Raw genomic sequence first — 15,688 nt, forward strand, 5'->3', positions numbered from 1 at the left:
TTGGTCTCAGTCGTGATTTCTTGCTCTATTACCTTAGCTTCTGCTGCTTCAGTCACAGGTGAAACTGGTTTCTCGGCTTCGACCGGCTTGGTTTCAACAACTGAAGAAACGGCCTTCCCCTCAGCTAGTTTCTCGACTTGTTTAGTCTCAGTCGTGATTTCTTGCTCTTCTACCTTAGCTTCCGCGTCTTTAGCCGTGGCTTCAGTCACAGGCGAAACTGGTTTCTCAGCTTCGATCGGCTTGGTTTCAACAGCTGGAGAAACGGCCTTCTCCTCAACTAGTTTTTCGACTTTCTTAGTCTCAGTCGTGATTTCTGGCTCTACTACCTTAGCTTCTGCTTCTTCAGTAGTCACTTCAGTCACAGGCGAAACTGGTTTCTCAGCTTCGACCTGCTTGGTTTCAACAGCTGGAGAAACAGCCTTCTCCTCAACTAGTTTCTCGACTTGTTTGGTTTCAATCGTGATTTCTGGCTCTACTACCTTAGCTTCTGCTTCTTCAGTAGTCACTTCAATCACAGGTGAAACTGGTTTCTCAGCTTCGACCGGCTTGGTTTCAACAACTGGAGAAACGGCCTTCCCCTCAACTAGTTTCTCGACTTGTTTGGTCTCAGTCGTGATTTCTTGCTCGACTACCTTAGCTTCCGCTTCTTCTGCCGTGGCTTCAGTCACAGGCGAAACTGGTTTCTCAGCTTCGACCAACTTGGTTTCGACAGCTGGAGAAGCGGCCTTCTCGTCAACTAGTTTCTCGTCTTGTTTGGTCTCAGTCGTGATTTCTAGCTCTACTACCTTAGCTTCCGCGTCTTCAATTGTGGCTTCAGTCACAGGCGAAACTGGTTTCTCAGCTTCGACCGGCTTGGTTTCAACAGCTGGAGAAACAATTTTCTCCTCAACTAGTTTCTCGCCTTGTTTCGTCTCAGTCGTGATTTCTTGCTCTACTACCTTAGCTTCTGCTTCTTCAGTAGGCACTTCAGTCACAGGCGAAACTGATTTCTCAGCTTCGACCGGCTTGGTTTCAATAGCTGGAGAAACAGCCTTCTCCTCAACTAGTTTCTCGTCTGGTTTCGTCTCAGTCGTGATTTCTTGCTCTACTACCTTAGCTTCCGCGTCTTCAATTGTGGCTTCAGTCACAGGCGAAACTGGTTTCTCAGCTTCGACCGGCTTGGTTTCAACAGCTGGAGAAACAGTTTTCTCCTCAACTAGTTTCTCGTCTTGTTTCGTCTCAGTCGTGATTTCTTGCTCTACTACCTTAGCTTCTGCTTCTTCAGTAGTCACTTCAGTCACAGGCGAAACTGGTTTCTCAGCTTCGACCGGCTTGGCTTCAACAGCTGGAGAAACGGCCTTCTCAACTAGTTTCTCGTCTTGTTTGGTCTCAGTCGTGATTTCTTGCTCTACTACCTTAGTTTCTGCCTCTTCAACCGTGGCTTCAGTCACAGGCGAAACTGGTTTCTCAGCTTCGACCGGCTTGGCTTCAACAGCTGGAGAAACGGCCTTCTCCTCAACTAATTTCTCGACTTGTTTGGTCTGAATCGTGATTTCTTGCTCTACTACCTTAGTTTCTGCGTCTTCAACCGTGGCTTCAGTCACAGGCGAAACGAGTTTCTCAGCTTCGACCGGCTTGGTTTCAACAGCTGGAGAAGCGGCCTTCTCGTCAACTAGTTTCTCGTTTTGTTTGGTCTCAGTCGTGATTTCTTGCCCTACTACCTTAGCTTCCGCTTCTTCAGCCGTGGCTTCAGTGACAGGCGAAACTGGTTTCTCAGCTTCGACCGGCTTGGTTTCAACAACTGAAGAAACGGCCTTTTTCTCAACTAGTTTCTCGTTTTGTTTGGTCTCAGTCGTGATTTCTTGCTCTACTACCTTAGCTTCTGCTTCTTTAGTCACAGGTGAAACTGATTTCTCAGCTTCGACCGGCTTGGTTTCAACAACTGGAGAAACGGCCTTCCCCTCAACTAGTTTTTCGACTTGTTTGGTCTCAGTCGTGATTTCTTGCTCTACTACATGAGCTTCCGCTTCTTCAGTCGTGGCTTCAGTCACAGGCGAAACTGGTTTCTCAGCTTCGACCGGCTTGGCTTCAACAGCTGGAGAAACGGCCTTCTCCTCAACTGGTATCTCGACTTGTTTGGTCTCAGTCGTGATTTCTTGCTCTACTACCTTAGCTTCCGCATCTTCAGCCGTGGCTTCAGTCACAGGCGAAACTGGTTTCTCAGCTTCAACCGGCTTGGTTTCAACAGCTGGAGAAACGGCCTTCTTCTCAACTAGTTTCTCGACTTGTTTGGTCTCAGTCGTGATTTCTTGCTCTACTACCTTTGCGTCTGGTTCTTCAGCCGTGGCTTCAATCACAGGCGAAACTGGTTTCTCAGCTTCGACCGGCTTGGTTTCAACAGCTAGAGAAACGAATTTCTCCTCAACTAGTTTCTTGACTTGTTTGGTCTCAGTCGTTATTTCTTGTTCTACTACCTTAGCTTCTGCTTCTTCAGTTGTTATTTCAATCACCCGTAAAGCAGGTGCCTTATCTTCGATCGGTTTGATTTCTTGTTCTACTATCTCAACTTCAGATTTTTCTTGTTTGAGTATTTCGTCGTCATGTTTAGATTTTTCGTCACCCATGTCGAGTCTTGGTTTAATTTTTTCATAGGTTGATTTCATTTCAGTTTGTTTTGGTTTCGTTCTTTTAGGTATTTGTAATGTTTGTTCTGTTGAGTCTTCCTGTCGAAGTCGGTCAAATCGTGCCTTGATGTCAGCAACTGATTTTTGTAGTTCTTCTGGTGAATACTGCAGCACTTCTCTCTTCGTTCTAGCATAAATTTTATCTGTCTCGTCTTTATCGTGTTTGGAAATCATTTCTTGTTTTATTATTTTTTCCATACGCATACCAATTTGTTTGTTTTTGTCGAACATTTGGAGCAAACTATGATCTAGTTTCGAAATTTCACCTTGTCTGAGCTTTTCTTCGTATTGCGCAACGATTTTCGATTCACTTTCTCCCTTTAGCTGGACTGCATCATCCTTCATACTAACTGTTTCGGATTTGATAATCACCTTCCCAATTGATCGCGATTCGGTCTCCAGATGTTCTAGTTCAATGATCTGACGATCTTTTCGCGCTTCGTCGGTTTCGGTAATTATGGAGCGACTGTGAATTGTTTTCTCAACTTCGATCGCCGACATGATCGCTCTCGTTGCCTCATCCGATTTGACGCGTATTTTTTTTGGACTCCGTGGCGGTGTTTCGTCCTTAGGTTGTCTACTTTCGAACATTTGAATTAGTTCATTTGCACGTTTCTGTTCGAATTCTTCCGATCCGTCCTCCGTCAATCCGGGAACGTATTTTTTACAAATTAATTTCTCGCAAACTGGTTCATCTAGCATGATTTTGGTTTCCGTTTCCTGACTTTCTTCGTCCAGATGACGTTTATGTTGTTCCTGCAGTCCAAGCTGTTGGACGCCACGAACCAGTTTCGTTAGTTTTATCTCTTCGTCAGTGTGATCCATAAGTAGCGAGTCTTCTATTGATCTAATTTTTTCGGTTGGAATTATTTGAGCTTCCAGGTCGGAAAGATCTCGTTCGGTAAGGATTTCTTTCTTAATGGCAGGTGGTGGCAGTGTTCGAACGGCAGATGTATCAATCTGATCGAGTATCTTTTTGTCGATGTGTTCAACGGCGATGCGCTTCTCTAGCTGCTTGATGACCTCCTGAATTGGAGGAATCGATTCTGACATGATGTTTGACTCTTCGGGTTCCTGTTCTTCACCGAACAGTTTCTTCAGTTCGCTTATCTTAGCCGAAGCCACTTTTTGTTTCTTGGGTGATTCGTGGACCTCGATGCTTTTGGTTTGGTAGTCTTCGAATTCAACCTTCTTCTTGGGTGAACTTTGTGCGCTTTGGATTTTCTGATTCTGTTCTAAGATTTTAACCTTCGCTTTGACGTCTCCCGAGCCTCGACGACCGGTTAACAGTTCTTCGTCGGTGATTTTGGACAAGTCGCGTTTCAGAATTGAAATTATGTTTGTATCTAATGGACTGTTGGAAGCATCTTTAGTTTCTACTCGATCGGTTAGTGTTGCTGCTTCCGACGTGTCCATTGCCGCAGAAACAGACTGTTCCTCGAAATCTACTGGACTTGTTCCCATGTGTGCGTAATGCACGTCTTCATCTGCCATTTGGAAATCGACTGTAACATCCGTTTCGTCCGGTAGTATTGGACTTAGACCAGCGTCGGTAAGTTCTAATTCTTCAATTTCTACATCAACGGCCGTATCGGTAACGATGCTGATTTTTTTATTCTTATCTTCAGAGGACGATACGATTCCCGGCGATGTCATGGTTTCGGTAAAACCTCTTGTCAGGGAGATGCCGGTATCGGTTACATGGCCGGATCCGCTTGCCTCGGTTATTGGTGATTCGCTGCTGGAGTCGAAGCTTCCGAACAAGTATACGCTTTTCTTTTTCGAAAATGAAACTGTATCGTCACGCTTTCGGTCAACCGGTTCTGAGTCTTGGTCATCGTCGATGAGTTTAAACTGTTTGTAGCGTTTGGTCGTAGTGGATTCTTTGGCCGATGTTCCGCTGCTGACCACTTCCGAGCTAACTTCGCGGCCATCTTTGGAAGTAGTTGTAGTAGTCAAACTGATCGTCGATTGGGAACTGATGGAAATTTCCACGTCCTTATGACCGTAGACTGTTAAACGACTTTCGGTGATGGCCGACGCATCGGAAGTTTTAATTTCCTTGCGTCCAATAACAAGCTTAATAGCCGGCGATTCCCCCCTTGCATAGTGATGTACACTGTCCGGTGATTCGACGATGTCCGTCATGGGCGAAGTGCCCCGATTTGAGTGCGTTTCGAATCGAGTCTTTCGTTCTGTTTTCTTTGGAGTAGTCGCGTCAGTGTCCAGGTCCAAATTGAACTCCTTACGTGCTTTGGAGGCACGTGTTTCTGGAGTCGTTTCGTCACTGTCTTGTAATGGTAGCTTGCGTTCATCGCCAATATCGGATGATTGGAGGCTCATTGTGTCGAACTCTTCGGTAGAAGCCAGAACAACCCCCTGTCTCGGGATGGACTGTTTCGGGCTACTCTTGGAGGGTAGATTTGGTGTTGCGGTTGCCGAATCCGGCGTGTCCAACCAGTGATAGTCCCGGAATGCCTCCAGATCCGTAGTGGAGGCATCGTCCGGCACCAGCGAGTGGGCATCGTCTGCGAATGGTCCCCGCGAGATAGCGTTGGATGTGTGTGAGTTGGTAGTTTTTGGTGATAAGATTGTTTGATTTTTTAGGAAGTTGTTAATGTTTTGTGGACATCCGCGGCACGATCATTCGCGGTGGTCGGGTTTTTGGGTTCGGTTAGTGCGTTTTGGGGGTTTCGGTGGTTTTTTGTATGTTTTGATTTTGATCGGGTTGAAAGTTAGTGTCATTGGGTTTGATCCACCGAAAGTAATTGAGTGGTCGCAGCGTGTAATTAATCACAATAGTTAATTTTAAAATTAAGGAAATACGTCAATTATGGGATTGTTTTCAATAGATAAAATGAATGGGTTCCATTGAAATGACATTAATGTACATGTGTCAGGTGTATGTTATAGAACCTAAAACAGTCGATTGATAGATATGCGCTTTAGGTATGGATGGGCGCGTTCGATCCTGCTAAGGCACAAATGGTAGGATTTCATTGTTCACTCAATGGAAAATATGTAACAAGGCAATGTTTATTTACCGTATGAGTGTGTACATCCATAATGTTAATTATGTTTGGATGATAATATATGACGTCGTGAAGGATGTTCAAATATAACTAAACCGCACTTGTTTTCGTTTCTATATTTAGTATAGGCGGGGCAATATCAGTGAGTGCACCATGCTTATATTCGATTGGTTCTAAACAGATACTACTAACGATCCCTGTGAATTCTTCCACAATGCAACTCAATTAGGATGTGTTTGTTCAAAATCAAGATCATGGTTGTACTTAATCAACTGAACAAGAGAAGCCAATGCAATTTAACGGTCGAGGACACATGAAAGAAGGAACGAGTGCGTTTTTTATTGTGTTATTTTGAAACAACTAGACTCAAATTGGATCAAGTTTGATAAGGTGCATGCACGCGAGTGAAATAAAAACTGTACTTGTTCGCTTAGGCCTTTATGAAAATGGCGTCCACCATTTGGAGTTCGTATTGCCAGTAATATAAATATTGAAAATCTTTTCAGTTTTACTCAAACTCATAGGCGGATGTCATTTTAAAAAGTACAGGTGCTCTAGCGACGAACGCGTTGTGTTTATGCGTGAACGGCCGTAACACGACTTCATATATTATGCAGCTTGCGGGCATGTCGATGTGTATGTTGGAGTACAGTGTGTTATTCGTGTATGTGTGCGTTTTTCGGTGATGAAGTGCTGCAACCAAGGTGTACATAATTAGTGGGTGTTTCGACATATAAAGCTAATTATAAACAACTGAAGAACTTTATACTTATGGTTGAAGGTCGCTACAGATTTGAACTACCGTACTCTGACGTTTTTGTATTAGATTCGAAGCCTCGCTAGACAATATTTTATACTTATTGAACTGTCCTTGTACCTATTATTCAAAACCAGTATTCCAAACTCTTAACTCCACCAGACAATTGATCATGTAACGTTTCTTTGTCCATCGAATCAACTGAAGATATATGCTTGTTGTAACATAGTGAATTACCGTAAAAATTTCGATTAGATTCTAATATGAAAAGATTGGAACATTTCGATTGAATTCTAATAAGCAAATCTTGGACGATTATTTGATCAAATAGGCTGTAACCTTAGAGTGATTAACTTCTTTTTTCAGGTTTCAAATTTTATTTATAATTTCTATATTCATAGTCAGGCAGGCACAAAATTCAGAAAATCATCAGCTTTAATTTTTGAACACACTGGCATTCAATGCAAATGTTCGAGCTCTAACGAATTGTTTCATCGTCGCGAGCAAGTTCTTAAATGTTCGTAGAGTGAAACGAATTCGAAGATATGATGTGGCTTTATACTCGTGTAAATTTCCCCCGATGTTACATTAAAAATTATGTTTATTTTTGTTTCTCTATGCACGCTAAAAGTAAAAAAATGATCATCATAACCACAATACCACATACCCTCTAAGAACGGTTGGTTTCAAAATCGTCCAATGAAGGACATTCGTTGGACCAATTTGGACAACGTCCAAAAAACCGTTTAACAAACGTCTATCGTTGGACCCGTGTTGAACGATTTTGAAACAATTTTTTGGACGTCTCAGTGGGTAAGAAAACCTTATATGACGTCATGCCCGATTGGCTCCGGCATTTGAGGTATTTAATTGTATCCGCTCATTGTCTCCGCCTAACCACTGAGAACTGACATACAAGTAAAGTTTTCAACTTGTGTAAGAAATTAAACTGTTGCTTTGAAATGACAACAGCAAGTAGCAACTTGCCACTGATCGGCGCTTCGATCGGCCAGCAATCGCTATACAGGACTTGCATGCAAACTTGGATACAATGGTGACTCACGCATGCGAACCTGTATGCGATGGTGATTTTCAACGTATTTTCATTTAAATGTTTACACAGGTTTTTCGGGAAAGTTTGTTCTAGCTTATATGTCTGTTCTCTGTGGTTAAAGTCATTTATTGTCTATCCCGAGATAAACTAGCGTGTCGTTGATTTGTTGCTATATGTGGCACACATGAGTGCGAAGGAAACAAAAATAAACGTCAAATCGTTTTTTTCGCTAGCACTAATGCAAAATGAACATACGCGTAATTCGGCGCACGGCTTGGTGGCGCATGGCTGAAATGTCACGATGTGGATTTTAGAAAAGATTCGCAATACTGCCGTCACGATGGAAAATTGGTCGGTGTTAAGTTAGACCGGACTAAGTCGCAAACATCAAAAAATGAGATAATGACAATACTGGATAAAGAATTTCTTCAGCTACATTCAACTTTTGCCGTATTTGAAATATGTAACCATAAACAAGAATTATGGCAAAAATAATTTCCAATTATAACGTAGAGGATGCTGCAATTATAACGTTAAACCCGTTTTTCTCGAAATCAATATTTTGTCACTTAGTCCGGTCTGACTTAACACCGACCAATTGACGTAATGAAAAAACTGTAGGCAGATATTGTCAAGTGTATATTGTATCCCACCAAATCGAACTGCACAGTATGAAAGTGTGATGAATCAAAAGTGTGATCAAAAGTGCAACTCCTTCGACCTGACAAATCAATATTAATTCGTCAAAAGGGCGAAAGTGTTTTTTGTAAACAAACTTGTTTCGCTCATTAGTCTGCTGCAGAGTGGAATTTCATGAAAAATATGCGTAAATGTAAATTTTTACCCTTTGTGGGAGTAATTTCAATTGTTTTCTGCCTCGAAATTATAGTAAATTAAGAGAAACCATCAAAATAAAAGTTTGTTTACAAATATTATTCGCCCTTTTGCAAATTTAATATGGAAATTATTGACATAGAAAAGTGTCAAAAACAAACTTCTTCTTACTTTTAGTAGCTGGAAGGTTGGCATGGCTGCCAGTATCCCGGTTTTCACGATAAATTTGATGGAAAAAGTTAATTTTTTGCCGTTTTCATATCATTTCATTTGGCAACAATGAAAAAAGTATGATAGCGAAGTGCATCAAAAATCCAATTTTCAAAGCAATAAGCAATATCCACGAAAATAAATCGTATCAAGGAAATACAATACAGTCGTGATTCGCTGGTTGGACACTTTTCAATTGGACTGCTTTTTAGTTGGACGTCCGCTAGTTGGATCATTGTCCAACTAAAAAGCATCTGACCGTCAAAATCTCATGTCAAATTTACTTTGACAATCTATCTAACAATCTTGTACTCTACTAATGTCTTCTTTGGAGAGTTTTTGACATTTGTCAGTCGGTCCAACTAGCGAATCAAGTTCGTTGGTAGGACAGAGGCTGTGGCCCAACCAGCGAATCACGACTGTAGTCTTTTGTGGTAGCTGGATAGTTAGCTACATACGTCATCATTTATTATTTTTTTCATATTAATGAATTAAACATTTTCTAAGTCCAACTAAACAAGTTCGCTGAACTGTCAGAAAAGTGGGGTCCAAGTAAATGCAATGCAGTCAAACTCTCCCACTAAACTAAAAGACTAAAGTTTCGCACCTGGTGGTGTTATCCCAAATATACTTCGAATAGGCCTTCAATTTTTACACAACTACACCACTCGCGATTGGCCCCTCTCGCAAGTTGATGGGATTGACGGTATTGTAAACATCATCAAGCCACAATAGATTCAATAGAGTTATCTAAATATAAGGACCTTCGCTCTGTTTAGTTTTTATTTGCACCAAGTTCTACTACTAGAGGTTAATTAGTTCTCATGTTAATAATCCACCAAACATTATGATTACTGAGGACTTGATTTATATAAGAAGCCCGCTTCAAGATGTTGATTGCAATACGCCTCGATAGTGGTGTGTTGAGGAGGCCGGGAGGGCTGATATGAGCCTTTTATCTGTTCTATACCTTTCCTCTATTTACCAGCTCATAGCCAACAATCAACCAGTAACAAATAGATAATTGAAAAAGGATGTGCTATGTGTGGTGATTGGCTATTAAAGTATTAGTAGTGTTTGAAGTACTATGTCTCATGTGATGATCATAACTTCAGCTGTATCTTGTACCTATCTAATCTATTACGTCTCTCATATATTGTCTTTTATTTCTTCTTTTCGAGTCCTATACTGCCATTATACACCCGCCTTCAGCTGGGTCAACAAAGATGGTGATAGTGAACGTCTTAACACTCACACATTCTCAAACGCGGTCTCAGCGGGAACCTACAAAAATGCCATCGTGCACGCGATTACGAATCGGTCACGTCCGAAAGTCTATCCTTGATCCTAGAAGACTAGGTCCATGCCTTCAGCTGGACCAATTAAGAAAATACGCCCATACCTATTAGACAACACGTTTCATGGCGACATGACCGGGAACCCTATCGATATAAACGATCCCACTCTCTGCCAGAATTCTAACCGCGCACTGAAAATTTAATATCAGACTCACGGTTCGCGCGACCATTCAAGAACACACGTTACAAAATCACGTCAGCGCACAAACGTTAGAGCCCCTCGCGATTTTCCAAGCAACCTACGCCCACGAACTCGCAAACATGGTAACACCCCGGTGATAAGGTGAAAATCTCAGCACTCATAAACTTAGCAACACGATCTCAAGCGTCAACCTACAAACTCCCGCGCTCGCGCCATCATGAATCGGGATCGTCCGGAAGTATCTATCCTCGGTACCAACAATCTAGGTCCTTGTTAATTAATAAAAAAAAAATAATAAAATTGAAAAATAGCTCCCATATCCACTAGACAAAACGTTCCATGGCGACATGTCTGGAAACTCTAGTGATATGGAGTAACTCTCTCCCTGTCAGAATGTGATCCGTACACCGAAAGCTAAAGATCAGAATGACGGTCCGCGAATATATGAATGGCCGCAGGGTTTCAAAATCGAATTCATACACGCGAAGTCACATACACGCGAGCACACGCGACGAACACCTCAACATACGAACGCTTAAGCCCTTCGCGATCATCTACGCACACCTATGCCCGAGATCGCGTAAACTTGATAACACTCCGGCAATTGTGTGAACGTTTTAGTACTTACGATGTTACAAACGCGGTCTCAAACGCGAACCCGCAAACGCGCGCGATCATGAATCGGTCACGTCCGGAAATCTTTAGCCTTCATTCTAGCAATTTAGGTACATACATTCAGTTGGACCAATAAAAAAAAAATAAAGCTCATATCCACTAGACCACGCGTTCTACGGCGACATGAATGGGAATTCTAATGATATGTAAGAACCCACTTTCTTCTGGAATCTGAACCGTACACCAAAAATCAAAATTAAGTATCAGATTCACGGTCCGCACGCGATCATTCTAGAACACACGCGAATATGCGAAAGGCACACGGTTATGAAATAGAATGTATACACGCGAAGTTCATACACGTTAGCACACGCGACATACAAACGCGCACGCGACATACAAACGCACACGCGACATACAAACGCACACGCGATCGAACACGTTAACGTACAAATGCTCGAACCCTTCGCGATGATACATGCGATCGCGAGTCCCTACGTCCGCACATACCTGAACCGTACAATGAATATCACATTCAGAATCACGGCCCGCTACAATTGGCCTAATGCAGTGTTTTATTGGGCGACATTGCCTGTCTCGTCTGCAAATTATAGTATGTGATTCTGACGGGGAGCCCTTCCGAGAACCTAGCTCTACAGCTCCAGTAGGACAACTCTCGAAAAAAAAAACTACACCACTCGCGATTGGCGTCTGTTCTTTTTTATATTTAGATTATTTTGATATACAGTGGTCCAAAACCCAAAACATGTTTAGATACGAGTAGAAATCACAAGTAGTTTTTTCAACTTTTCATTTCAAGCGAAATCCAGCTTCTAATCTTGAACTGAATATATGTGCAATCAACTGTGGCTAGGTGTTTGATGGCAACAACTGTAGTATTTTACACGGAGATATGTTTACCGGGATATGGTTAGCAGTAATATCCGACGGGTGGACTGTATTTAGGATGTTCCGTTCCGTTGTCGGTAATTCGTTCTGTACCAGACAATAGCCCTTATAGCAGCTAGAACAACAATCTGAAGAATTTATTTGAATATTTGTTCCTTCGCTAACCATACGTTTCCGATGCTGGCACACTGGCACAAACACCGAAAAAAGAACAATTTTCAAGACATCTGACCGAAGCTCGTTTGTGATTGGCTGTCACACATTTCATGTAAACTCCAGCTGAAAATCTTGAACTTAAAATCTTACCATAAAAATACAATTTAAGGAAAATAATCCAAACTAGCTTCAAGTTTATGATATTGCGTAGATTCTAATTGATTTTATCTATAAATGACTGTGATTCAGCGGAATAATAGTTTATTGTCTCTTGTCCGGACAAAACCAACCAAGAAGCCGTCAGGTATACGGCGGGTTGAAGTATCTTAACAAAGAATCCATCAATCGGATTCCGGCTTCCATGTCGTAAAAGACAACTGCAGTAGTCCAGGCCATAGACGCGCTATGGCCGTGAGGACAAAAATATGTTAGCTGCAAAAAGGGATTTGCTCTTACTGTTTCAGTATTATAGAGGATGTTTTTTTTTCAAATCCTGGAACTCAAATTGTGTTCCTAAACCTCTTTCTCGATTCTTTCTAAACAATTCTTAGCCAATATGCTTGGCATCTTGAAGTTGTTGCGCCATTAATGCTGGTGATGTAATGTACAGTGTTCTGATCGAAAATAGCTATAGTAGCACAAATGAACTTCCAGTGTAAACTATGCACCAACTATGCATCTATCCCGCCTTTTGCAGGAAGATTAGCTTTCACAGCTTTGGTTCAAAAACCTTATACTACGTTCACACTACGAGTTAAAACGAGTTTTAACGCTATCTTGATGACATTTTTCTTGTTGCTAATTATTATAACGTGTTTTAACTCTGTAGTGTGAACATAGTATTATTTCCATAAAGGGAAACTTCAATGCTGAAAAGTCATTTAACACAGCCTCCGTTGTTTTTCAAAAACGGGCTTGAAAAATTCCTCGTGAAATGTCTCTTGCATGCATACTTGTGAATATTGTGAATATACCGCATAATGAATTGTCCGTTCTGATGATTTCAAAAGGGTTGTATCGCACTAAGGCAAAAACCGAAACACGATTCGTAATAATGGGCAGTTCAGATATTAATTTGAGATACTCTGAATTGATGGAATTCTTAAGTATATGTACGAACTACAGATTAATGCAAGAAAATCGTCTAACATTTCCACGATCTGGAAGGTAGAGGTGTTAGATATTACTCCCTGCTCCGACTGTATAACGCATGCGTTGGCGAACTGATGTGTGCCTAACGAGTTAACTAATCGCCGGTATTGGATCATAAATACATCATCTTTGATCGTTGAAACGTTTCGTTAGATATCGTTACGTATCGTACAAAACTGTGAATTGGGACCTCTGCGAAGAGGGTTTGGCTTTAGGATATATTGGTATTTTCCAACATTTTCTCACGACTCTAGCCTAAATGTTGGATAATACCCATATATCCAAAAGACAAACCCTCTTCGCTGAGGTCCTAGCTCACAGTTTTGTACGATACGTAACGATATCGAACGAACTCGCGCATAGCTAGCATGCGCACCTGTTTCCGGCGATGGGTATTTATTAAGAGTGGAATGCCAAGCTTGCATGAACTAGTTGTCGCATGAACGTAGTGTTGACTATGTGGGTTGTCATGATGGAATTACCAACAATGATCCCTTTATGTTGTACTTTTTTGGCGTCGGCCTATTTACGAAGACGACGCCAGAGAGGTGACTCCACTATCTGGACTAGATATCGACCTATCGACTCATGCACAGGTGACCAACGCCCTTCATTCCCTTCCGAAGGAAGACGTGACCACAGATTTTTTCACCTCAGTAAAATTTCAACGACCTCAACTGGGATTGAACCCAGACCAATTGGGATAAGTGGTGCTCACGTTTACCACTCAAACAACAGATCTGTCTACCGCCATTGGTTGCATCAAGCACCTCAGGAGGCATCCAGTATATATTACTACTTTATGCTAAGATTGTATTGTGATATTAGTTTCCTTTCTTTTTCTTTTCCTTTTTCCTTCCCATCAGGCAAATGATGGCATGGCAAGCAAAAATCCCCGGATAATGCAGGAAACGTGTCGATTGAGTCAATTTATTCTGATTCCCGATTGTTTATACTAAGAACATATAATTTAAAGAAATTAATCCAAACTATCTTCAAGTTTGCGACATTGTGCAGATTCTAATCGGTTTTATCAATAAATATGCTCAATCGGCATATTGGCTATATTATTAGGAGACAATATTTTGATTTTAGAAAGTCTTTTGTTGCTGATTATAACGAATTACGCAACTAGAAAGCGAGCTGACTAAGAAAACGACTGTCCGAAATTCTACACACAAAATATGTCTCATAAAATGAAGTATCCCGTTTTTCTAGCTTGAGCTAATCCACTCCTTCTTTTGTACATGATCTCAATATTCTTTCTTAAGGGTATTAACCAGAATGTCCCAAAAATTATCTCATGAGAAAATGGTATCGACCGAGACGTGGTACAATTTATTCGAGTTGTATAGCTTTAAAATTGATATTTGATGGAACCGTTGATAGAATAGTTGGAGTGACAAAACAAAATCTCGGCACGTTAGAATATAAATTTCATCGATTTTGTTATCTCAACACATTTCCACCATTTTCCACTTTCTTCATTCTGACCTCGTTGTATTTCAAACACTTTTAGGACGACCGATTTTCATAGCAATTATATTTATTCCTGAATACGTTCATTAGTGCCTTGCAACTGCCGATTTTTCAACATTTGCCTTGCAACTGCCGATTTTTTAAAAAACTTCTTACCACTTTCCAAGCTATTCCAATTTCTACGTTGGGAAATCCGTTTCCGATTCCGCGAACTTCTACGTTGTATTCAGTATGCGGAAATCTTCTACTTCCTGGGAACCGTAATACCGGATTTTTAACACAAACTCAAACACAATTCAGCAACACGGAAGTAGTCAAAATTTCACTAAATGCCTCCGGACGCGCGAACAATCAAGAAACGAGTGCAGCCTAGCAGAGGACTTCCGACACTGAAATGGCTCTTCGTTGACCATGAAGCATGCCTGCAATACGCAATACAACGTTAACCATTCCACCTGCGGCTGTAACAGGATTATTATTCCATCGTTCGTTATGAACATTGTTGAAGCGAGCGATTTTTCGTGTGTAGGCTACAATTTTGTCAGAATGTATGACGAGTACTACCATTTGGGGTGGAAGTTAGCCGTCATCAAGCGACAGAAAAACGTCATTCGAACATTGGCGATTGCTATGGATGTTCTAATTTGGGTTCGGCGTCGAACCTAGTATTCAATGCGGGTAAACACTCGAGGCGGAACGTATATTGCGTAACATCAATCAACCGGACATTTCTTGCAAACAACAGTAGGTGTCACTGAGAAATACTAATCTAAGTTCAATACATAACGTGACCATGCACTGATAGTATGGTAGGAAGCCATAGAAGATATTAGGCCTGTTGTATAACCGACTCTGACTGTTCGTGAAGGACGAATCGTGCGAAAGAAACTGAGGTATTGATTTCACTAGAAACTTAAATGTTCTGCTGAACTGTTAGGGAGAGAAACAGAATAACTTGGTTCTAAATATTTGGTAATTTTATTGAATCTTTAAATTGAATGAAGTGTGTTAAATCATGGTCCATAATTTTAGTTATGGACAATTTTTAAGAATCTTTTCGAAGTTTAAAGTTTCAAACACTAACGAAAGTAGACAAAGAGAAAGAATGACCGTGAACGGTTACGAATTGTTTATTTTATTGAACACACTGTGAAAAGCTATGTCCTCAAGCAGGAATCAAACCTGCTATCTTCTAGTCTCTAGATGGATGCGTTAACCACTTCTCCATGGAGGAACTGTGATGATGTAATCACAGATTCCCAACGGTAATGTAAGCCCCAATACCTATCAATGGATTCATCGACCCCAATGCCTCCTATAAGCAAAT

At 41.3% G+C, this 15,688-nt stretch overlaps 2 protein-coding genes across 3 annotated transcripts in view; one reads left to right on the plus strand and one right to left on the minus strand.

The window, feature by feature from the left end:
* Nucleotides 1–15,688, plus strand: part of LOC131684588 (gustatory receptor for bitter taste 66a) — a 213,782-nt gene that overhangs the window by 90,719 nt on the left and 107,375 nt on the right. The window lies entirely within an intron of this gene.
* Nucleotides 1–15,688, minus strand: part of LOC131680762 (titin-like) — a 66,851-nt gene that overhangs the window by 21,087 nt on the left and 30,076 nt on the right. The window contains exons 8-12 of the mRNA XM_058961473.1: nt 2,301–5,191; nt 1,548–1,751; nt 902–1,142; nt 633–841; nt 33–530 (exon numbers count right to left, since the gene is read on the minus strand). Of these exons, the coding sequence (XP_058817456.1) occupies nt 33–530; nt 633–841; nt 902–1,142; nt 1,548–1,751; nt 2,301–5,191 (4,043 nt within the window). The remainder of the gene's footprint in view (nt 1–32; nt 531–632; nt 842–901; nt 1,143–1,547; nt 1,752–2,300; nt 5,192–15,688) is intronic.

This window comes from Topomyia yanbarensis, chromosome 2 (assembly GCF_030247195.1).
Source record: "Topomyia yanbarensis strain Yona2022 chromosome 2, ASM3024719v1, whole genome shotgun sequence".
NCBI classification, from domain to species: Eukaryota; Metazoa; Arthropoda; class Insecta; order Diptera; family Culicidae; genus Topomyia; species Topomyia yanbarensis.